This window comes from Littorina saxatilis, linkage group LG17 (assembly GCF_037325665.1).
Source record: "Littorina saxatilis isolate snail1 linkage group LG17, US_GU_Lsax_2.0, whole genome shotgun sequence".
Taxonomy (NCBI): Eukaryota; Metazoa; Mollusca; class Gastropoda; order Littorinimorpha; family Littorinidae; genus Littorina; species Littorina saxatilis.
In genome coordinates, this window is record NC_090261.1 from 70,714,447 (window position 1) to 70,738,083 (window position 23,637).

The 23,637-nt window shown below is 43.5% G+C and overlaps 1 protein-coding gene across 1 annotated transcript in view; it reads left to right on the forward strand.

Moving 5' to 3' along the window:
* Positions 1–23,637, forward strand: part of LOC138952397 (WD repeat-containing protein 64-like) — a gene marked incomplete at its 5' end in the record, with an annotated part of 107,277 nt that overhangs the window by 77,755 nt on the left and 5,885 nt on the right. The window contains 11 exon segments of the mRNA XM_070324063.1: positions 790–968; positions 2,188–2,296; positions 2,920–2,981; positions 3,386–3,498; positions 4,241–4,358; positions 5,635–5,726; positions 6,062–6,158; positions 7,935–8,015; positions 8,812–8,922; positions 19,110–19,229; positions 22,148–22,165. Coding sequence (XP_070180164.1) covers positions 790–968; positions 2,188–2,296; positions 2,920–2,981; positions 3,386–3,498; positions 4,241–4,358; positions 5,635–5,726; positions 6,062–6,158; positions 7,935–8,015; positions 8,812–8,922; positions 19,110–19,229; positions 22,148–22,165 — 1,100 coding nt within the window.

A 23,637-nucleotide genomic window follows, 5' to 3' on the forward strand; every position in this document is an offset into this window, starting at 1 on the left:
AGTCAGCCGTTATTTGAGCCTGGAGCTAACGAATTGTAGACTAGCCCTGTTTAACAAAAGCACAGTTAAATCTAAAGTCAGCCCGTGTTTGAGCCTGGAGCTAACGAATTGTAGACTAGCCCTGTTTAACAAAAGCACAGTTAAATCTAAAGTCAGCCGTTGTTTGAGCCTGGAGCTAACGAATTGTAGACTAGCCCTGTTTAACAAAAGCACAGTTAAATCTCAAGTCAGCCCTTATTTGAGCCTGGAGCTAACGAATTGTAGACTAGCCCTGTTTAACAAAAGCACAGTTAAATCTAAAGTCAGCCGTTGTTTGAGCCTGGAGTTAACTGTGCCAAGACTTTGCAAAGTGTTTTTATCGAATATAACTGCCACAGCTTCGTGCAGCGACCTGCGTGAAATAGACTTCGCGTAGTCGACTTGGCCCAATGTTTATCAGGCTAATCAACCATGACTCCATCTGTGTCAGGACCGGCACGGTGGCCTAGTGGTAAGGGGTCCGCCCAGTGATCGGGAGGTCGTGGGTTCGAACACGGGCCCCGGCCGGGTCATACCTAAGACTTTAAAATTGGCAATCTAGTGGCTGCTCCGCCTGGCGTCTGGCATTATGGGGTTAGTGCTAGGACTGGTTGGTCCGGTGTCAGAAGAATGTGACTGGGTGAGATATGAAGCCTGTGCTGCGACTTCTGTCTTGTGTGTGGCGCACGTTATATGTCAAAGCAGCACCGCCCTGATATGGCCCTTCGTGGTCGGCTGGGCGTTAAGCAAACAAACAAAAATGTGTGTCAGGCGAAGGGAAGAACAAGGAGCAAGCAGGGACGGAGGGAGCGGACACGGCCAGAGATGTGGAGGACGGAGGACACAGCAACCTTCAGGCCGACCCCGACGCCAAGCTGATCGTCGACACGTTCGATCCCATCCTCATCTCTGTCCATCAGGACGCCTTCGTCAGGTTCTGGGATTTAGAGGTATGCCCGAGTGTGTTTGTGGACATGTGGATGTTTGTCTGCCTGTCTGACTGTCTTGGACTTGGAGGCATGTTGGTCTGTCTGTCTGTCTGTCTTTCCGTCTGTTCGTCTGTGTGTGTGTCTGTCTGTCTGTGCCAAGAAGATCGTTGACACGAACGATCCCATCTGGGTCTTTGTCTACCAGGAAGCCTTCTTCAGGTTCCGGGAGGTCGGTCTGTCTGTCTGTCTGTCTGTCTGTCTGTCTGTCTGTCTGTCTGTCTGTCTGTCTGTCTATCTGTCCGTCCGTCCGTCCGTCCGTCCGTCCGTCCGTCCGTCTGTCTGTCTCTCTGTCTGTCTGTCCGTCTGTCTGTCTGTCTGTCTGTCTGTCTGTCTGTAAAAGTAATGTTAGATCGGCGAACGAGGTTCACAACACGAGGTCAGACAGAGCTGCGCTATACACAGTTCCAAGCTTTCCTCATCACGTACTTCTTCCTACGAAGCGAAGAGAACATAGGTCCGGTAGACAGAAGTGTCTTTTGAGAGAGATATAGCTTTGTATTCCTGCTAAACTCATATCTTACGCCTCGTCCGGTAATACAGTAACGTCTCTGCTGTGATTGTGAATGACGAGTCCTGCTAGGGTGGGGATTGCTGGAGGAGGAGGGGGTCTCTGCTGTGATTGTGAATGACGAGTCCTGCTAGGGTGGGGATTGCTGGAGGAGGAGGGGGTCTCTGCTGTGATTGTGAATGACGAGTCCTGCTAGGGTGGGGATTGCTGGAGGAGGAGGGGGTCTCTGCTGTGATTGTGAATGACGAGTCCTGCTAGGGTGGGGATTGCTGGAGGCGGAGGGGGTCGCTGTTGGAAGGCGGGGGGTTGGGAAACGTAAGGGGGTGTGTGTGTGTGTGTTGGAGGGGGGGGGTCAGATTTGTGTTCGGGAGGATGTGCACGTCTCTCTGTTCCTTTGGTCTATGCGCAGTATGCGCGGACTCCAATTTTTGCAGAAATGTTTATCTGTGTGCCGGTGGGTTTTTTTATTTTGAAAACAGGTTTTTTCAGTGTCTGTAATGTTTGAATATAGAACCGGCACACTCTTTTTTGAATTTGTCCACCACAAATAGACATTGATTTAGATGTTGCCAATATACCCCGTCTGTTGCTTGTCATACTTACTAATTTACAACGTCTTCGCAAGAAGCTATTTCTCCAACACACAAATCTCGCCATCCGTTTTTTTCACAGAGTGGCGAGATTTTGCGAGAGGTGTCGCCCTTGACCAGACGACAGGGTGTGCCCGTGACCGCTGTCTGCCATGACCCTGACGTCAATTTCCTCGTCACGGGAGATAACAGTGAGTACATCGTCTAGGGGCCTGGTAGCTCAGTTGGTAGAGAGCACTGGACTAGTGATCCGCGGGCGACAGGTTCGAATCTGGGCCAGTACGAACCCTTGTCAAGTTTATGTGCAGACTCAGACGGTATCCATGTTCCACCCCCGTGTCACCACTGTGGCACGTAAGAGACCTCGGTCAGTCTGTATAAGTGCAGGTGGCTGATTACACGCACACACGCGACTAGTTGTTGCTGCTAGCTTTTCACTGGGAGGAAGCGAACCGAATTTCACAACGATGGGACAATGAAGTAATACAAATGAAAAATGCTTAATCTTCTTGTGGGGATAATTTCAGTCGAACCTGCCTTTGCGACTACCTCTCAAAAGCAACCAAATGCCCACAACGACCACTCCAAAAGATCCCAGACGAGTTTTTCTCCTATATAACTCACCTTTCCATAACAACCACCTGTTTATAAGGGGTATATCTGAAAAACGTGGACAATAGCACGTGTAGAAAGCTTTCCTCACTAACAGCAAGAGCTTTCACTGTTTCTCAACCCATACCAAGCCGACAGAGTTATTTCCGGAGTTGGTCTATTGAAGAATGGAATGTTCACTCTGCACTTTGTCACATTTTAGAGGGATATCTCACCCTGTGGGACTGCAAGGACCTGATGAAGGATCCAACATCTTCAGATCCCGTGAGTTCTTCAGAATGTTTATTGGAGTGTATGCTTCACCTGCAAGATATAAAGTATCGATTTGTTGTTCTTCTAATCTGATTTCCCAAATGTCTGTAATTTGAGTGGCCAATCTGATGAGAATGTGTGAACAAAAATGTAAATGTTGCAGGTCGGAAATGTTTTTGGGTTTTTTGCAGGTTAAATATTCTCATTCACTTATAGTGTTCAACTTTATTGAAGTTTGATTTATTTTGCAATACAATCGTTCTACTTCCATGTCAACTGATTTAGTTTCTGAGAGGATAGAGATTTGACGACGTTTGCATTGCGCACAGCATTTCACTGCATCAGTTTTGCGCAGCACCGCCATATTCTACGTTTCTGTCTTTCTGATTTGTGTTCGTTGTTGGTGTTCGTTGCAGGATGCGCTGAAACAAGTGTTAAGCTGGCGGGCCCATTTAACAAAGATCGTGTCGCTGGAGTATGTGGACTCAATCAAAGCCATTTTGTCAGCCTCCACAGATGGCAGTGTCCGGTAAGTATTTTACCTTAAGTGCCGTTCACACGGCAGACTTTCAACCAACTTTGTCCCAACTTTTGTTGCTTTGAAATCGCTCCCGAGACTGTCCTCATAACGCTTACTGATTGGTTAGCTCTAACTACACTGCTCTTCTGGCATTAGGAGGTAGCTCCAATCGCTGAGCAGGCCTTAATGTTAGCCGGGAATTGCCGCTTAAAACTAGTTATCGAGGTGTACAATTGAGATCATACGTCATTGACACAGTTGAGATAATACATCGTTAAAATTGCTGAGATAATAAGTCAGTTATACTGTCAAGATAATTGGTCGTCACTCATGTTGCTGAGATAATAGTAAAGTGAGATGATACCTGACTGGTCCTATTGAGATACCATGGAATCCCCCTTTTAAGACCCACAGAATGCTGGGAAAATCGGTTCTTACATTGCAGGGAGTCTTAACATTGGGTACATTTACAGAGGTTATGAACAGGAAATCTGAGAAAACAAGGTCTTAAAAGGGAGGGAGTCTTAAATTGGGGGGGGGTCCTTAATGGGGGGGTCCTTAATGGGGGGTCTTTAATGGGGTGGGGTCTTTAATGGGGTGGGGTCTTTAATGGGGGGGTCTTTAATGGGGGGTCTTTAATGGGGGGTCTTTAATGGGGGGTCCTTAATGGGGGGGTCCTTAATGGGGGTTCTGCTGTGATAGGCAAGTGGCATTGCCAAGACAATACTGACATTGCTCTGTGTGTCAACAGGATATGGTGGGGTCAGAAGGGACGCTTTATGGGATTCTTCGGTCAGCACCGGCACTTCAGCTTCCCGGCCAGTGAAGAGATGGCTGGCTCGCCTGTCCTGCCCTACGACATCACGGAGGTGAGTCATGTCAGCAGCCTGATTATTGGGAACTGTCATTAGGGCTGAGGTGAGTCGTGTCAGCAGCCTGCTTATTGGGAACTGTCATTAGGGCTGAGGTGAGTCGTGTCAGCAGCCTGCTTATTGGGAACTGTCATTAGGGCTGAGGTGAGTCGTGTCAGCAGCCTGGTTATTGGGAACTGTCATTGGGGCTGAGGTGAGTCGTGTCAGCAGCCTGGTTATTGGGAACTGTCATTAGGGCTGAGGTGAGTCGTGTCAGCAGCCTGGTTATTGGGAACTGTCATTAGGGCTGAGGTGAGTCGTGTCAGCAGCCTGGTTATTGGGAACTGTCACTAGGGCTGAGGTGAGTCGTGTCAGCAGCCTGGTTATTGGGAACTGTCATTAGGGCTGAGGTGAGTCGTGTCAGCAGCCTGGTTATTGGGAACTGTCATTAGAGCTGAGGTGAGTCGTGTCAGCAGCCTGGTTATTGGGAACTGTCATTAGGGCTGAGGTGAGTCGTGTCAGCAGCCTGGTTATTGGGAACTGTCATTGGGGCTGAGGTGAGTCGTGTCAGCAGCCTGGTTATTGGGAACTGTCATTAGGGCTGAGGCGCACGAAGCGAAAATGGGTGCCACCCAAAACGGGTGAAAACAATCCATGGGCCTGGTTCGTTGAAATCACAACAAATCTCAATGTTAACATATCCAACAACGCGGCTGGCTCCCATCGGGTTGGTGACTTCCTCGTGCACCTTGGCCAAGGAGCTGGTTTCATGTACTCACGATGGTCACACTGACAGTCGGACTACCGCATCGTCACCCGACTCGTGTCCGAACGCGGTGCTGGGGAAGTGCAGGACTGTAATAGGCGTGCGAAGAGCCAGTGTTGGCAGACTTAATTTGTTTTCAAGATACTCCAATTTGTCGGAATATTGCATTTTACTCATTTAACCTCCGCGTGTCCATGAAACCGCTCCAGGACTTCTTGACTTGGATGTCCGAACGCGGCGCTCGGAGGAGGGGGGGAGGGGGGCATAGTAATCAGGCTACTCCCCGTGCTAAGAGACACAGTCGGTCAACAGAAATCCTTTTACAGGACACCCGATTTCGTCAAATCACTGCATTTCTCTCGTTCAACTGCAGTTGATCGACTGTGTTGCTGGCCCATGAAACCGGACCCTGGTTTAAAGGGGCGGTATTGTCGGAGCGTAGCTGGGGTTCCTCTATAAAAGATAGTGTGACGGTAAGCAGAATCCAGCAGAAATGACTCCGCAATAACTGGCTACGATTTGTTGCAGGGACCACTGGCTCCTATAAAGCGGAAGAGTGCCACTCAGAAAATACAGTCTGTGCAGAAGTTTGAGTATCCCCTCATCTTCGACAAACAAAGGTGGGTGCTGGTGTATTTGTTCGGGATATATGGAGAAAGGGAGGACAAGAAAGACATTTGGAGTGATGCATGCATTGAATGTTGATCACATTTTGTTTTGACGTTAAAGGATCCTAGTCCTACATGCGAGGGACGTGGTTAATTTGGAAGTGCAATAATTCTTTGCCTTAAGTCGTCAACTATGTCTGGCTTTTGGGGGGGGGGGTTGGATTATGAGTAGTCATCATCAGCCGTATTAATGTTGAACTTGCTGTGTTTTCTCCCCTGAAATGTGAATAATATACATATTTTCAGGCACATACAAGTTCATAGACATGTCCGTTTTATGTTTTCAGATGGGCGCCGTTCCGACGATCAGCATACCTGGCCAGACGCCATGAGGTTCTAAAGCCAGAGGACAAAAAGTTCTTCCAAGCTCTTATTAAACCAAAGGTAAGACCTTTGGGGCTTATTTTTGTTCAGAACAGAGACAACACACTTACTGTCGTTTCAAAACTAATGTACTGTCTTCCCAGTGTGATTCTGGACCAAAACCACCCAGATAAAAACCGCCTAACGCCAAAAGTGCTGATTGGAATTGGTCTGGTTTGAACTGTGTATGTTACTCCTCACACTAGATCCTCCCAAAAGGCTTGATTTTATAAGTTCCTTAACGACAATGGGTAAACTTTGTAGAATTGCAGCAATTCAGTGTTTTCGTAAATATCAACGCTTTAGCGATTGCCCTAAAACACTAGAGCTATTTACGTAAGGGAATTGTTTAGCGTCGGATACCAAACGATCTACAGAAACCAAATATTATTACATTTTAGCTTATTGCACTCGCACCATTGACTCGTTTTGCCTTTTCTCAGTTTTCGTTACCGAAAGTTTCCAAAGACCTTGTCTCTTTTAAATGACCACCACCTCCCTGCTATGAGAACTCTTTTCCTAGTAGCCTCCTGACTCCCTAACCGCGTTGGAGCCAGCCAGCCGCGGTGTTGGATTGGTTGACATTGAGATTTGTTGTGATTTCAACCAATCAGACGCCACGGTTTGTTCTCACCCGTTTGAGTGGAACCCACCTTCGTGCACCTCAGTCCAGATACCCGTTTTTACATTTAGTCAAGTTATGACTAAATGTTTTAACATCGAGGGGGGAATCGAGACGAGGGTCGTGGTGTATGTGCGTGTGTGTGTGCGTGCGTGTGTGCGTGTGTGCGTGTGTGTGTGTGTGTGTGTGTAGAGCGATTCAGACTAAACTACTGGACCGATCTTTATGAAATTTGACATGAGAGTTCCTGGGTATGAAATCCCCGAACATTTTTTTCATTTTTTTGATAAATGTCTTTGATGACGTCATATCCGGCTTTTCGTGAAAGTTGAGGCGGCACTGTCACGCCCTCATTTTTCAACCAAATTGGTTGAAATTTTGGTCAAGTAATCTTCGACGAAGCCCGGGGTTCGGTATTGCATTTCAGCTTGGTGGCTTAAAAATTAATTAATGACTTTGGTCATTAAAAATCTGAAAATTGTAAAAAAAAATAAAAATTTATAAAACGATCCAAATTTACGTTTATCTTATTCTCCATCATTTGCTGATTCCAAAAACATATAAATATGTTATATTCGGATTAAAAACAAGCTCTGAAAATTAAATATATAAAAATTATTATCAAAATTAAATTGTCCAAATCAATTTAAAAACACTTTCATCTTATTCCTTGTCGGTTCCTGATTCCAAAAACATATAGATATGATATGTTTGGATTAAAAACACGCTCAGAAAGTTAAAACAAAGAGAGGTACAGAAAAGCGTGCTATCCTTCTTAGCGCAACTGCTATTATTATTATTTATTTATTATTATTATTGTTGAATTGTTTCTTGTATTGTTTTTGCTCTCCCTCACCCCTCAACTCCCTTTTCTGTACATAGTCTGATTTCTTTTTGTTTTAGTTCCTTTTATTTGGTGTTGAATGAAATGTGTTTTTATTGTGTTTTTTAATTTTCCATGTACCCTCACGGGGTTTTATTGGAATAAATAAAACTTAAAACTTGAAACTTGTCAATTTCACTGCCTTTGCCATGAGCGGTGGACTGACGATGCTACGAGTATACGGTCTTGCTGAAAAATGGCAGCTACTTGACTAAATATTGTATTTTCGCCTTACGCGACTTGTTGTTGGATGTTTTGACTGAGCCGTGCTGCTTTGTGTTGTCTCTTCCAGGCATACAATACTCATCTGGAGAGCTTTACCACAGCGGAGAAGAAATCCGGAGCTGTGTTCAGAGCCCTTCCCGTGTACAGGGTATGTTGTCTGGCTAAGTGTTTAGATGGCTGGCTGGCTGGCTGGCTGTTTGACTGGCTGTCTTTATCTTCCTCGGTCTCTCTCCTCAACCTTGTATGTCTACATTTTTTTCTCAGTCTCGTTTTTAAGTTAAACACTTTTAGAACATATATAAACAAACAAGCAGACAAAATCCATGATTAAAAAATACCGATCCAAAATGTTCCCTAGTGTTCTTAAAGTCACATTATTTATACAGGCACAGCATTGACTGGGCTATTGTTCTTCTTCTTATTATTCTGCGTTCATGGGCCGAAACTCCCTCGTGCAAGAATGATTTTTACCTGTATGACCGTTTTTACTTCGCAATTTAGGCAGCCGTACGCCGATTTCGGAGGAGGCCGGCAGGGGCGGACCTAGGGGGGGGTTCCTGGGTGCCCGGAACCCCCCCCCCCCCCTATCCGTTTTTTGTTTTTTTTTTAGTAAAAAAATAAAGGGCTTGTGCTTTCCTTCCTTCCAAATGCAACATGCTTGAAACTGACGAGAAACTCAAAGGAGAGGCCTCCGATTGACCTACAAAAATAAAATTCCTTCAGCATCTGGGGGGCTTCGCCCCCCAGACCCCCCACCAGGGCTTTGCCCCTGGACCCCACCGGGGCCTGAGCGGCCCCTGGACCCCTGCTCCAAATTGGAACCCCCCCCTTATTCACAACTAGGTCCGCCCCTGGCCGGGCTTGTGTTCAAAGTTCTGCTTCTTTTGCTTGTGCCACAGGAGTTGTCTCTCAATTAAGCTTTCACTGTTGTCATGTTCCTGCAGGTTCGAACCCCCAAGCGCCCAAAGACCCCAGAGATGAGTTACCGAATGACAGACGACGAAGAGGAGAACCTGTATGCTTCAAACATCTTTGGTGTAGCGCAGGCAGCCAAGGTAAAACAGTGTGATATGATTACTGTATTTTCTGTGCAAGAGTAGCCTATTCCTTCTTTTTTTTGTTGCTCAGCTTATGCGTTCGTTCACCTTTACATTTGTGACAATTCAGGAATAGTCATTGTTATGAATGCCTCAGTATTCTTCGACTTGGGTCCGATCGGTAAAGACACAGAATCTGAACCAGAAGCATTATAATTATTTTCTTAATCTGCTTATTTCTATATGTTATGCACCCTTTATCGGCGTCGTTTTTTTTAAACGTTGTTTACGCACCTCTTTTTATATCTACTCAATTGCATAATTATATGCATTCACACCCATGCATATAAATGTACAGTGCTGATGCGTATATAACTATTTATTCTTTATATGTACAATTGTGGTGGAACCTGCTGTGAAAAGAGACGATAGAAAATGTTCATTCAATGTGAAAAAAAACCAATACAAGAGAGAATTTTTCGGTGTACATAATCATAAAGAGGTCTATTCCTACGGGAGATAATCTACTACATGGTCTATTCCTTCTGGATATGAAGACTACAATTGAAAGGTAACTACTTTCTCATGTAACCTTCATGCTAGTCGATACAGATAGGTCTTGGCTTTTACATGGGATAAGAGAACCGTTCAATGTCAACCCGTTCAATTTCAACCCGTTCAAGATTCAACTTCCCTGCTACTTTCTATGCAGAATTGTAATTTTTGTAGTCGCGATTTAATTTTGTAACTGACACTAGTGTGCAAAATTAATTAAGAAAAAAAAGTTGACTTTTGGTATTTGTTCAATGTCAAGGATGCTCTCATTTTGACAAGCACGTTCACACTGGAAGGAATATATATGTTCAGCATGAGTAGATTACTTGAAACATAATAATAATAATAATAATAATAATAATAAATGAGCATTTATATAGCGCAACATCATAACTTTACAATTATGCTCTTTGCGCTTGACACATTTAAAATTAAAACACAGTTGTACAAGCATTTACATCTACATTCATAGTCAACAACGCTTAATTAAAAGCATACACCATCAAACATACATTACAAAAGATTCTTCCACTAACTAAGTAATAAAAACATGAATAAAATAGGTAGTAAAAAACAAGGAAATACCAGCTGAATACCCTTAATCAAACAGAACATGTTATCAACAATGCTGAAACAAAGAAAAAGAAAAAGAATCGTGAAACACACGACTGCATGTGCGTGGCTTACAGACTCTTGCGCTCTGTATCGGTTGTCTTAATTCCTATTTCAAATAAATTTGAAAGAATGTCAATGGTTGTCCAAACTACTATTTTTGTTATCCTTTGAATACATGTTTAGATCTTGCCGCTTCTACCACCCCATACCACCAAATCTGTCCCTGCGAGTAAATGTCACACCTTTTCAAAGCAGGTTCCAAATGTCATAAGTATGCACTTTATAATCATGCGTTTTAAATTGTTGTATATATTCAGTTGACGTCTTTCCTTTTTATATTTAGTCAAGTTTTGACTAAATATTTTAACATCGAGGGGGAATCGAAACGAGGGTCGTGGTGTATGTGCGTGCGTGTGTGCGTGTGTGCGTGCGTGCATGTGTGTGTGTGTGTGTGTGTGTGTGTGTGTGTGTGTGTAGAGCGATTCAGACTAAACTACTGGACCGATCTTTATGAAATTTGACATGAGAGTTCCTGGGTATGAAATCCCCGAACTTTTTTTTCATTCTTTTGATAAATGTCTTTGATGACGTCATATCCGGCTTTTCGTGAAAGTTGAGGCGGCACTGTCACGCCCTCATTTTTCAACCAAATTGGTTCAAATTCTGGTCAAGTAATCTTCGACGAAGCCCGGGGTTCGGTATTGCATTTCAGCTTGGTGGCTTAAAAATTAATTAATGACTTTGGTCATTAAAAATCGGAAAATTGTAAAAAAAAATAAAAATTTATAAAACGATCCAAATTTACGTTTATCTTATTCTCCATCATTTGCTGATTCCAAAAACATATAAATATGTTATATTCGGATTAAAAACAAGCTCTGAAAATTAAATATATAAAAATTAAGTAGATGTGCAACGCCAAGGCACTGCATACCCCAGCGAAAGACAAACCTCTCTCTCTCTCTCTCTCTCTCTCTCTCTCTCTCTCTCTCTCTCTCTCTCTCTCTCTCTCTCTCTCTCTCAAACACATACACACACGAACACACACACACACACACACATACACACCCAAGTTACACACGTACACACATACACACTCACTCACACGCACTCACTCACTCTCTCACACACACTTCACTGTACACACAAAACACACCCCCATACGCACATATAGACAGACGGACATACACACCTTTACAAACAAACACACATACACACACACACACATACACTTACGCACACGCACAAACACAAACCAACCCACCCACTCTCTCTCTCTCTCTCTCTCTCTCTCTCTCTCTCTCTCTTATACAAACAGACACACACCCACACAAACACACAAACACACACACAAACACACACACACACACACACGCACATGTACATACGCACGCATGTACGCACGCACACACCCACAGACACACACACACACCCACATTGACTCACACAAATCTCATACACACAATACACACACACATACGCACATACACGGTTGGCCTAGTGGTAAGGCGTCCGCCCCGTGATCGGGAGGTCGTGGGTTAGAACCCAGGCCGGGTTTGTTTGTTTGACTTTAAAATTGGCAATCTAGTGGGTGCTCCGCCTTCAGTTGCGGCTGGCATTATGGGGTCAGTGCATGCTAGGACTGGTTGGTCCGGTGTCAGAATAATGTGACTAGGTGAGACATGAAGCCTGTGCTGCGACTTCTGCCTTTTGTGTGGCGCACGTTATATCTCAAAGCAGCACCGCCCTGATAATTATGGAAACAAACAAACAAATACGCACATAGACAGACGGACACACACACCTTTACAAACAAACACATATACACACTCATACACACACAAACATACACACAAACTCATGCACACACACATTCACACACACACACACCAAGTCACAAACACACACTCACTCACACGCACTCACTCACTCTCTAACAAAAAACTTCATACACACAAAACACACACCCATACGCACATATGGACAGACGGACATGCACACCTTTACAAACAAACACACATACACGCACACACATACACTTATGCCCACACACACACTTACACACACACGAGTACAGACTCATGCACGCGTGCGCACGCACACACACACACACACACACACACACACACACACACACAAATACACACACACCACACACATACGAGTACAGACTCATGCACGCGTGCGCGCGCACACACACACACACACACACATACACACACACACACACACAGTAACACTAACACATACATGCACAAAATGAACACAAACACACACACTGCGCGAGAGAGAAAGACTACAGGGAGGCATGACGTCATGATGCATTAATTGACGTCAAAGACTTTCGACCGTGACGTATTCTTCTTACGCGAGCTTTATCCATAGACTTGGAAACTACGGAATTTCTACCCGTCCAAAGCGGCCTGGGGTGGCGTTTGCTGAAAAAATGGGGGCGCCTATTTTACCCACCGTATTTTTGTTAGTATGGTCCCCATTTTTGGTGAACTTCCATCTCCAACTGTAGCACGTAGCCGGGCACAACGAATCCTTCTTTATCATGTATTATTCGGTGTGCACATTTCTCAAATCGATTACAGTATAGCGTTCACGGGATACCTCCAGCTTCGCTGGGATTATTATCAAAATTAAATTGTCCAAATCAATTTAAAAACACTTTCATCTTATTCCTTGTCGGTTCCTGATTCCAAAAACATATAGATATGATATGTTTGGATTAAAAACACGCTCAGAAAGTTAAAACAAAGAGAGGTACAGAAAAGCGTGCTATCCTTCTTAGCGCAACTACTACCCCGCTCTTCTTGTCAATTTCACTGCCTTTGCCATGAGCGGTGGACTGACGATGCTACGAGTATACGGTCTTGCTGAAAAATGGCAGCTACTTGACTAAATATTGTATTTTCGCCTTACGCGACTTGTTATGTTTTTGAAGATACATCTTACTCAAAGAGACTGTCTTACTCGTGTAAGCACCGCAACACGGTGGCCTAGTGGTAAGGCGTCCGCCCAGTGAGCGGGAGGTCGTGGGTTCGAACCCCGGCCGGGTCATACCTAAGACTTTAAAATTGGCAATCTAGTGGCTGCTCCGCCTGGCGTCTGGCATTATGGAGTTAGTGCTAGGACTGGTTGGTCCGGTGTCAGAATAATGTGACTGGGTGAGACATGAAGCCTGTGCTGCGACTTCTGTCTTGTGTGTGGCGCACGTTAAATGTCAAAGCAGCACCGCCCTGATATGGCCCTTCGTGGTCGGCTGGGCGTTAAGCAAACAAACAAACAAACAAACTCGTGTAAGCCATCATAACCACCATCACAGATCCGTTCAAGTTATTGTACTGGTTAAGAGGACCCTATCACTTGGACACATACCACAAAGCTACAACCTGGCTGGTTAAGAGGACCCTATCACTTGGACACATACCACAAAGCTACAACCTGGCTGGTTAAGAGGACCCTATCACTTGGACACATACCACAAAGCTACAACCTGGCTGGTTAAGAGGACCCTATCACTTGGACACATACCACAAAGCTACAACCTGGCTGGTTAAGAGGACCCTATCACTTGGACACATACCACAAAGCTACAACCTGGCTGGTTAAGAGGACCCTATCACTTGGACACATACCACAAAGCTACAACCTGGCTGGTTAAGAGGACCCTATCACTGGGACACATACCACAAAGCTACAACCTGGCTGGTTAAGAGGACCCTATCACTTGGACACATACCACAAAGCTACAACCTGGCTGGTTAAGAGGACCCTATCACTTGGACACATACCACAAAGCTACAACCTGGCTGGTTAAGAGGACCCTATCACTTGGACACATACCACAAAGCTACAACCTGGCTGGTTAAGAGGACCCTATCACTGGGACACATACCACAAAGCTACAACCTGGCTGGTTAAGAGCATCATATCACTTGGACACATACCACAAAGCTACAACCTGGCTGGTTAAGAGGACCCTATCACTTGGACACATACCACAAAGCTACAACCTGGCTGGTTAAGAGGACCCTATCACTTGGACACATACCACAAAGCTACAACCTGGCTGGTTAAGAGGACCCTATCACTGGGACACATACCACAAAGCTACAACCTGGCTGGTTAAGAGGACCCTATCACTTGGACACATACCACAAAGCTACAACCTGGCTGGTTAAGAGGACCCTATCACTGGGACACATACCACAAAGCTACAACCTGGCTGGTTAAGAGGACCCTATCACTTGGACACATACCACAAAGCTACAACCTGGCTGTTTAAGAGGACCCTATCACTGGGACACATACCACAAAGCTACAACCTGGCTGGTTAAGAGGACCCTATCACTTGGACACATACCACAAAGCTACAACCTGGCTGGTTAAGAGGACCCTATCACTTGGACACATACCACAAAGCTACAACCTGGCTGGTTAAGAGGACCCTATCACTGGGACACATACCACAAAGCTACAACCTGGCTGGTTAAGAGGACCCTATCACTTGGACACATACCACAAAGCTACAACCTGGCTGGTTAAGAGGACCCTATCACTTGGACACATACCACAAAGCTACAACCTGGCTGGTTAAGATGACCCTATCACTGGGACACATACCACAAAGCTACAACCTGGCTGGTTAAGAGGACCCTATCACTTGGACACATACCACAAAGCTACAACCTGGCTGGTTAAGAGGACCCTATCACTTGGACACATACCACAAAGCTACAACCTGGCTGGTTAAGAGGACCCTATCACTTGGACACATACCACAAAGCTACAACCTGGCTGGTTAAGAGGACCCTATCACTTGGACACATACCACAAAGCTACAACCTGGCTGGTTAAGAGGACCCTATCACTTGGACACATACCACAAAGCTACAACCTGGCTGCTTCCTGTGCAAAGTGGACTTTTTGTTTTTTGCTGAATTAATTTCGCAGGTTGACATAGATGTCATTATGAAATCGATTCAACAAAAAATACTGTTCTGCATTACAAGCGGCCAGGCAATTAATAGGTGGTATGTGTCCATGTGTAAGTATGCTCTAGCACACATGAAAGGATGCTCTAGCAGACATATAAAGGATGCTCTGAGCACACATTTATTTATTTATTAAGTAGATTTCTATAGCGCATAACTAAAAGCACTATGCGCTATACATTCAAATCTGGAAAGATATGTGATGGTGTGCATGAGTGCTGCTTACGAGAGAAAGGCTGTGCCTTTAAATTTAATCTTTTTTTTTTTAACTGTTTGTCATGTTCTGCTCATCTTTTGTTGTTACATTTAGTCAAGTTTTGACTAAATGTTTTAACATAGAGGGGGGAATCGAGCATGAAACTTGACATGAGAGATCCTGAGTATGGTATCTCCAGAATTTTTTGAATTTGTTTTATTAATGTCTTTGATGACGTCATATCCGACTTTTCGTGAAGGTTGAGGCAGCACTGTCACGCTCTCATTTTTTAACCAAATGGGTTGAAATTTTGGTCAAGTAATCTTCGACGAAGCCCGGACTTTGGTATTGCATTTCAGCTTGGAGGCTTTACATTTAATTAATGAGTTTGCTCATTAAAGTTGTCATTAAAATCGATTTTTTGCAAACAGATTTAAAATTGATTGCATCGTATTCTTCGTCACATTCTGAATCTAAAAATATATACATATGTCATGTTTACTCTTAAAATGTGATCACAATTAACGAAAATAGATTATTTAGTCTTACGATTAAAAGTTAAGAAATCGATCCAAAAATGATTTCATCTTATTCTTTATCATTTCCTGATTCCAAAAACATATAGATATGATAGGTTGTATTCAAAACAAGCTCAGAAAGTTAACAAGTATACAGAAAAGCGCGCTTTCCTGCTTAGCACAATACGCTACCGCGCTATTCTGGCGTGTTAGTTTCACTGCGTTTTGCACGTGGGAGGTGAGCGATTTCCTTCACGCGGGGATTGACGAAGCTGTACTGTCTTGGTGAAAAAATACAGTGCCTTCAGTTTCATTCCGTGAGTTCGACAGCTTGACTAAATGTAGTAATTTCGCCTTACGCGACTTGTTTTTTGTTTTGTTGAGTGTAACACGTGAACACGTTTATGGTGTGCGTGTGCGTTATTGTCTTTGTTTCTTTCTCTGTGCTTTTCAGTTTTCTACTTCTGCTTTTGCATCTCTTGTTTCACGCTTCTAAATGTAAGACTAATCACCCTTAACTCATAACAAAATCTTCACTATTTGAAATTTAAAAGGAGGTTTTTTTCTTCTCGTTTTGCTCTTTGGTTAACGTTACTCAGCAAGAATGTTGATGTCTCTTGTACTAATATGTGACCAAATGTCCTCTTTAGTACAACAAGAAATAAGACCGGAGCAAAAGCAATGTGCAAAGTTCTTTCTTCCTTGACGCCACACACTTCTAACAGTAGTTATATTCACCAATACATCTGTTGTGATTTGCTCGAGATTTGGCATGTCTACGTCTGCAAGGTTAACACGTTTTTATATTTAGTCAAGTTTTGACTAAATATTTTAACATCGAGGGGGAATCGAAACGAGGGTCGTGGTGTATGTGCGTGTGTCTGTGTGTGTGTCTGTGTGTCTGTGTGTGTGTGTAGAGCGATTCAGACTAAACTACTGGACCGATCTTTATGAAATTTGACATGAGAGTTCCTGGGTATGAAATCCCCGAACGTTTTTTTCATTTTTTTGATAAATGTCTTTGATGACGTCATATCCGGCTTTTCGTAAAAGTTGAGGCGGCACTGTCACGCCCTCATTTTTCAACCAAATTGGTTGAAATTTTGGTCAAGTAATCTTCGACGAAGCCCGGACTTCGGTATTGCATTTCAGCTTGGTGGCTTAAAAATTAATTAATGACTTTGGTCATTAAAAATCTGAAAATTGTAAAAAAAAATAAAAATTTATAAAACGATCCAAATTTACATTTATCTTATTCTCCATCATTTGCTGATTCCAAAAACATATAAATATGTTATATTCGGATTAAAAACAAGCTCTGAAAATTAAATATATAAAAATTATTATCAAAATTAAATTGTCGAAATCAATTTAAAAACACTTTCATCTTATTCCTTGTCGGTTCCTGATTCCAAAAACATATAGATATGATATGTTTGGATTAAAAACACGCTCAGAAAGTTAAAACAAAGAGAGGTACAGAAAAGCGTGCTATCCTTCTTAGCGCAACTACTACCCCGCTCTTCTTGTCAATTTCACTGCCTTTGACATGAGCGGTGGACTGACGATGCTACGAGTATACGGTCTTGCTGAAAAATGGCATTGCGTTCAGTTTCATTCTGTGACTTCGACAGCTACTTGACTAAATATTGTATTTTCGCCTTACGCGACTTGTTGATTTTCAAATAGGTTTTGGACACAGGGGGATAAGAAACTACACAACAACATTAATCCAATTTTGAACGGAAATGCAGACATACTAATCACTGCATCGAGTATACCGTTTATTCCGGACTAAAGTCTGTAACCTCCATTCTGCACACCGGCCCTGTGCGTTGATCTGTAAATTTAATTTAAAATCACTTCAGAGGGTTATAGTAGACTTTTGTCCTCCATTTGTACGCTTTTATGTATTTGCTGTACTGGCCATGAGGCATGTTGTAACTTCCGCTTTGTGTATTTGCTGTACTGGCCATGAGGCATGTTGTAACTTCCGCTTTGTGTATTTGCTGTACTGGCCATGAGGCATGTTGTAACTTCCGCTTTGTGTATTTGCTGTACTGGCCATGAGGCATGTTGTAACTTCCGCTTTATGTATTTGGTCTACTGGCCATGAGGCATGTTGTAACTTCCGCTTTGTGTATTTGCTGTACTGGCCATGAGGCATGTTGTAACTTCCGCTTTGTGTATTTGCTATACTGGCCATGAGGCATGTTGTAACTTCCGCTTTGTGTATTTGCTGTACTGGCCATGAGGCATGTTGTAACTTCCGCTTTATGTATTTGCTGTACTGGCCATGAGGCATGTTGTAACTTCCGCTTTATGTATTTGCTGTACTGGCCATGAGGCATGTTGTAACTTCCGCTTTGTGTATTTGCTGTACTGGCCATGAGGCATGTTGTAACTTCCGCTTTGTGTATTTGCTGTACTGGCCATGAGGCATGTTGTAACTTCCGCTTTGTGTATTTGCTATACTGGCCATGAGGCATGTTGTAACTTCCGCTTTGTGTATTTGCTGTACTGGCCATGAGGCATGTTGTAACTTCCGCTTTGTGTATTTGCTCTACTGGCCATGAGGCATGTTGTAACTTCCGCTTTATGTATTTGCTGTACTGGCCATGAGGCATGTTGTAACTTCCGCTTTATGTATTTGCTCTACTGGCCATGAGGCATGTTGTAACTTCCGCTTTATGTATTTGCTATACTGGCCATGAGGCATGTTGTAACTTCCGCTTTGTGTATTTGCTGTACTGGCCATGAGGCATGTTGTAACTTCCGCTTTATGTATTTGCTGTACTGGCCATGAGGCATGTTGTAACTTCCGCTTTATGTATTTGGTCTACTGGCCATGAGGCATGTTGTAACTTCCGCTTTGTGTATTTGCTGTACTGGCCATGAGGCATGTTGTAACTTCCGCTTTGTGTATTTGCTGTACTGGCCATGAGGCATGTTGTAACTTCCGCTTTGTGTATCTTTGTGTATTTGCTGTACTGGCCATGAGGCATGTTGTAACTTCCGCTTTGTGTATCTTTGTGTATTTGCTGTACTGGCCATGAGGCATGTTGTAACTTCCGCTTTGTGTATCTTTGTGTATTTGCTGTACTGGCCATGAGGCATGTTGTAACTTCCGCTTTGTGTATTTGCTGTACTGGCCATGAGGCATGTTGTAACTTCCGCTTTGTGTATCTTTGTGTCTGTTCACCCAATAATCATCACTTCCCGACCGACACATACTTTGCTTGTCACTCATTGTGAACCTTGCTTTTGATATGTATCAATTAACCCGTACTAACCAATTAACCATCGCTAACCTTTCAGCATATGCATCCTCGCACGAAGCACGTCTCTCCCTGTGTAAATGTACCCCGCTTGAAAGCTGTATATCTCGCACTGCAGGGCGCCAAGGCATTGGGCAAATCTACCGAGAAGCAGCGAGCCGTAAGTTTTTTCTCTTTGTAATTAAAGGCACAGTAAGCCTCCCGTAAACCATCACAGATACTGTTAGGCTTTTACACACAGTACAAACACCCTTTCATTTAAACACTCACCGCTTGAGAACATCCTAGGTGCCCTCCGTAAAGAGCGAGCAATTTTTAAAGAATTTATTTTTGCGTGGTTTATCTTACCCCTGAGCCATTGTGAACCCGTGTGATCCAGTTTCCCTTTTTCACAATGTTGTCGTCAGTTTGTAATTCGCTGTGAGCTTATCTGCAATAGCACGTTATTATGTACCTCTGACTATGCACGAAACAAACGGCTGTGGTTCACAAGAACTATAGCGATGGCTTTTGACTGTTCAGAGGAACTGGCGATAGACATAAACCGTCGTCTGCTACGAGAACCACGACCTTGCGTGACCCTGCTTCCGGGCTTTTCTTTTTTGAAACTTTCAAAACTTCGAATTGTACTGATCTTGTCTTGATGAAAAAAGATTTTTGTTTGTTTGTTTGCTCAACGCCCAGCCGACCACGAAGGGCCATATCAGGGCGGTGCTGCTTTGACATATAACGTGCGCCACACACAAGACAGAAGTCGCAGCACAGGCTTCATGTCTCACCCAGTCACATTATTCTGACACCGGACCAACCAGTCCTAGCACTAACCCCATAATGCCAGACGCCAGGCGGAGCAGCCACTAGATTGCCAATTTTAAAGTCTTAGGTATGACCCGGCCGGGGTTCGAACCCACGACCTCCCGATCACGGGGCGGACGCCTTACCACTAGGCCAACCGTGCCGGTCTGATGAAAAAAGAATTCTTTTATGATTTAAGAATGTTTGTGTAACAAGCTGTCAATTTATTATTTAGATTTTAAAAGTTAGGTCTAGCGCCAAAACGCACCACGGTCCGATTGTGTGAGGAGACAATCCGCAAAATTAATTCTTTGAAAATTGCTCGCTCTTTACGTAGGGCACCTAGGATGTTCCCGTTCGGTGAGCGTTCAAATGGAAGGGTGTTTGTACTGTGTGTAAAAGCTTGACAGTATCTGTGATGGTTTACGGGAGGCTTACTGTGCCTTTAATTACCTACCATTACTTTTTCGTTGTTGCTTTCTACGCCATTTTGGTTAAGAAAAGCAAGGAGTTCTGAGAGTATGGGTACACGGTGTTCGCTTGTGTTTATCCTTTTGCCAACAAATAAAACAAATTAAAAAAATAGAAATATATATCAACAACAATCGGAGGATTATATTTTATTTGTTACCGAAAGACTTATCTCATTGTTGACATGTGATTGTTTACGCGGGGTGGTTTCCGGTTGACGTGTCTGAAATTTGCATTAGTTGAGTCCATGCAGTATTGGCAGCATTATGGTGGTCAAGATGTGTGTGTGTGTGTGTGTGTTGGGGGGGGTGCGTGTATGTGTGTGGTTGTCGATGCGTGTATAGGCTTGAAGCTGCGTATGTGTGTCTGTGTAATACATTTAAGAGATAGTTCTCAACAGTTTTAGTTTCGAGGGTGTAGTAAATACAACTAACATTTAATAATCTCAGCAGTTATTAAGGAGTTGACAAAACGGAGTGTGCCATTTTCCTGTTGCATGCGATTCTTCTTGTTTTCGTTTTTCTTTTTGTGAAAAGAAAATGTTTCATTTTGACAGAGACAAGCACATTAGTTACGAAGAAAAGGTACTCCTGCGATTGGTTTGTGTATTACTTGCGATTTTGCTGTAAACACTCGTGTAACCATTTGCGGATTGATTTGATGTGTAATACTGCAAACTGTATAATGTGTGGTATTTGCAAATGTGTTTCGTCTGTGAATACAATTGTTTGTTTTTTCCACCAACCAAACCACAGCCTCAACACGATTGACTAGTACGAAAATCAATGTGGTTAAATGGCCACGCATGCGCACTTTCCACTTTCGTCAGAAGTGCTCGTTCCCGATACCAGTCGTTTTAATTACTCCAATCTGAATAGACGAGTGATTTAAGTATCCCCCCCCCCCCCCCCCCCGGCGTGAAGGGAGGGGGAAGGTGTGGGGGGGGTGGCGGGGGGGGGGGGGGAGGGGGATAGGAGACTGGGAGGTCTTGCACGTGCTGTATTGTTAACAAGTTTAACAAAAATATTTCTAAACAGCCAAAGCAGTCTGTGCGCTTCGGAGATGTTTCCCACACAGAGTAAAGTAACATAAACGATTTGGAGTCCATTGCTTGACTAATGTGAAAACTGTCTTGCCCTTGAACAAAACACTTTCCTGCTTGTTTCTTCTGCTCAACCTCCACCCCCCACCCCCACCCCCTCCCCCCACCCCTCTTAGAGTCTATTTATCTTTGTTTTCTCGATCCATGTCCCTTCAGCTAAATCATATTTGACAGTAATTACTTCTAATAAATAAATTCTATGATTTCCGGCATGTTTGCAGTGCACTCCATTCTTTCTTCCCTGTACGTAAGGAAATAAAGCTTTGACAACAGTCTTGAGGCAACCGTGTGCAAACCAAACCAATACAGTATTTGATGTAGAATTTAGAATTAACTTCAGTTGAAGGTTATCGTGTGCAAACCAAACCAGGGGAACAAAAACATACCTTTGGGTATATGCATCCCTCTTGTTGTGTGAGAGTGAACTGAAGCTTACTACCATGTCCACCATTAAGGATAAGGTATGTTGGCTAAAAACAGAACAAAGCAAAAGACATAAACGAACAAACAAACAAACAACCACACAAATAAACAAGCAAACAAACAAATATTATGTGAAATATTTATTGCAATGCTAACAGTATGCTTTTTTTTTCTTTTTTCTTTTTTTTAAATAATAGTAATAATAGTGTTCCGTGTCCGATTAAAAACACATTGAGTGGTTTGATTTGTCAAATTTAATGTGTGTGTGTTGTTTTAACCATTTACAGTTCGGTCGTATGTTGATCGTAAGTATAACACGGTTCGTTGTGGCCTTCCTGTACAATATGTATGTATACTTTTGTTCACTGAGTATTTTTGGCGCGCACTAAATAGATTGATATATTTATATGCACAAATGTTAGCACTGAGCTGCATGCGGACTTGCACCAAATGATTTAGCATTGGCTGCACGCTGGATTGTGATAACTTGAATCATAAAGCATAAAGCATAAAGCATAAAGCATAAAGCATGATAGTTTGTTGTCAACGATCGAGTAGTTTGCTTTACCTAGGTTTTACGCACTTTGACATTTTCCTCTACACTTCTTTCCCTACAGCCCCCCCCCCCTGAAATACCGCCCTACGCCGTCTCTCTCTGTCTCTGTCTCTGTCTCTGTCTCTCTCTCTCTCTCTTTTATTCTTATTCTTATTCTTATTCTCTCTCCAGTGTCCTCTACGCTTCTTTTACTCAAGTCCCTCCCCCCCCTTCCTCAAATACCACCCTACGCCGTCTCTCTCTCTCTCTCTCTCTCTCTCTCTCTCTCTCTCTCTCTCTCTCTCTCTCTCGCTCTCTCTCTCTCTCTCTCTCTCGCTCTCTCTCTCTCTCACTCTCTCTCTCTCTCTCTCTCTCTCTCTCTCTCTCTCTCTCTCTCTCTCTCTATTTGTGAAGGAGCGACTATATATTGTTCTATTTTAAACAGCACTAGCTCGAGTTTTTTTTAATTTCATTTGAGCACGCTCAAGTATCTGGAGGTAGAGGTGTGTGTGTGTGGGGTGTGTGTGTGTGTGTGTGTGTGTGTGTGTGTGTGTGTGTGTGTGTGTGTGTGCATGCGTCTGACTGCGTCTATGTGTGCCGTTGTGTGTGTCTGTACATGTGCGTTCGCCCTTGTACATGTATGTGTTGTTGTTTTTTTAAAAGCCCATTAATTTGGCCTGCATCGAAGTTGAATGACACTTCTTTTGAATTTTTCTTTCATTCATTTTATGTATATTCTGTAAGCAATATTGGGGATGGATGCCCCTAGATCAGTGCTTAATGAAGTGATTGATTGTTCCATGTGGATGGATAATTCCCATACTGAATTTGGCGGTATTTAAGAGAGAAATGTGTGGATGAAGATAACGTTTCGCTGGTGAGAGAGAAATGTGGATGAAGATAACGTTTCGCTGGGGAGAGAGAAATGTGGATGAAGATAACGTTTCGCTGGGGAGAGAGAAATGTGGATGAAGATAACGTTTCGCTGGGGAGAGAGAAATGTGTGGATGAAGATAACGTTTCGCTGGGGAGAGAGAAATGTGGATGAAGATAACGTTTCGCTGGGGAGAGAGAAATGTGTGGATGAAGATAACGTTTCGCTGGGGAGAGAGAAATGTGTGGATGAAGATAACGTTTCGCTGGGGAGAGAGAAATGTGTGGATGAAGATAACGTTTCGCTGGGGAGAGAGAAATGTGGATGAAGATAACGTTTCGCTGGGGAGAGAGAAATGTGGATGAAGA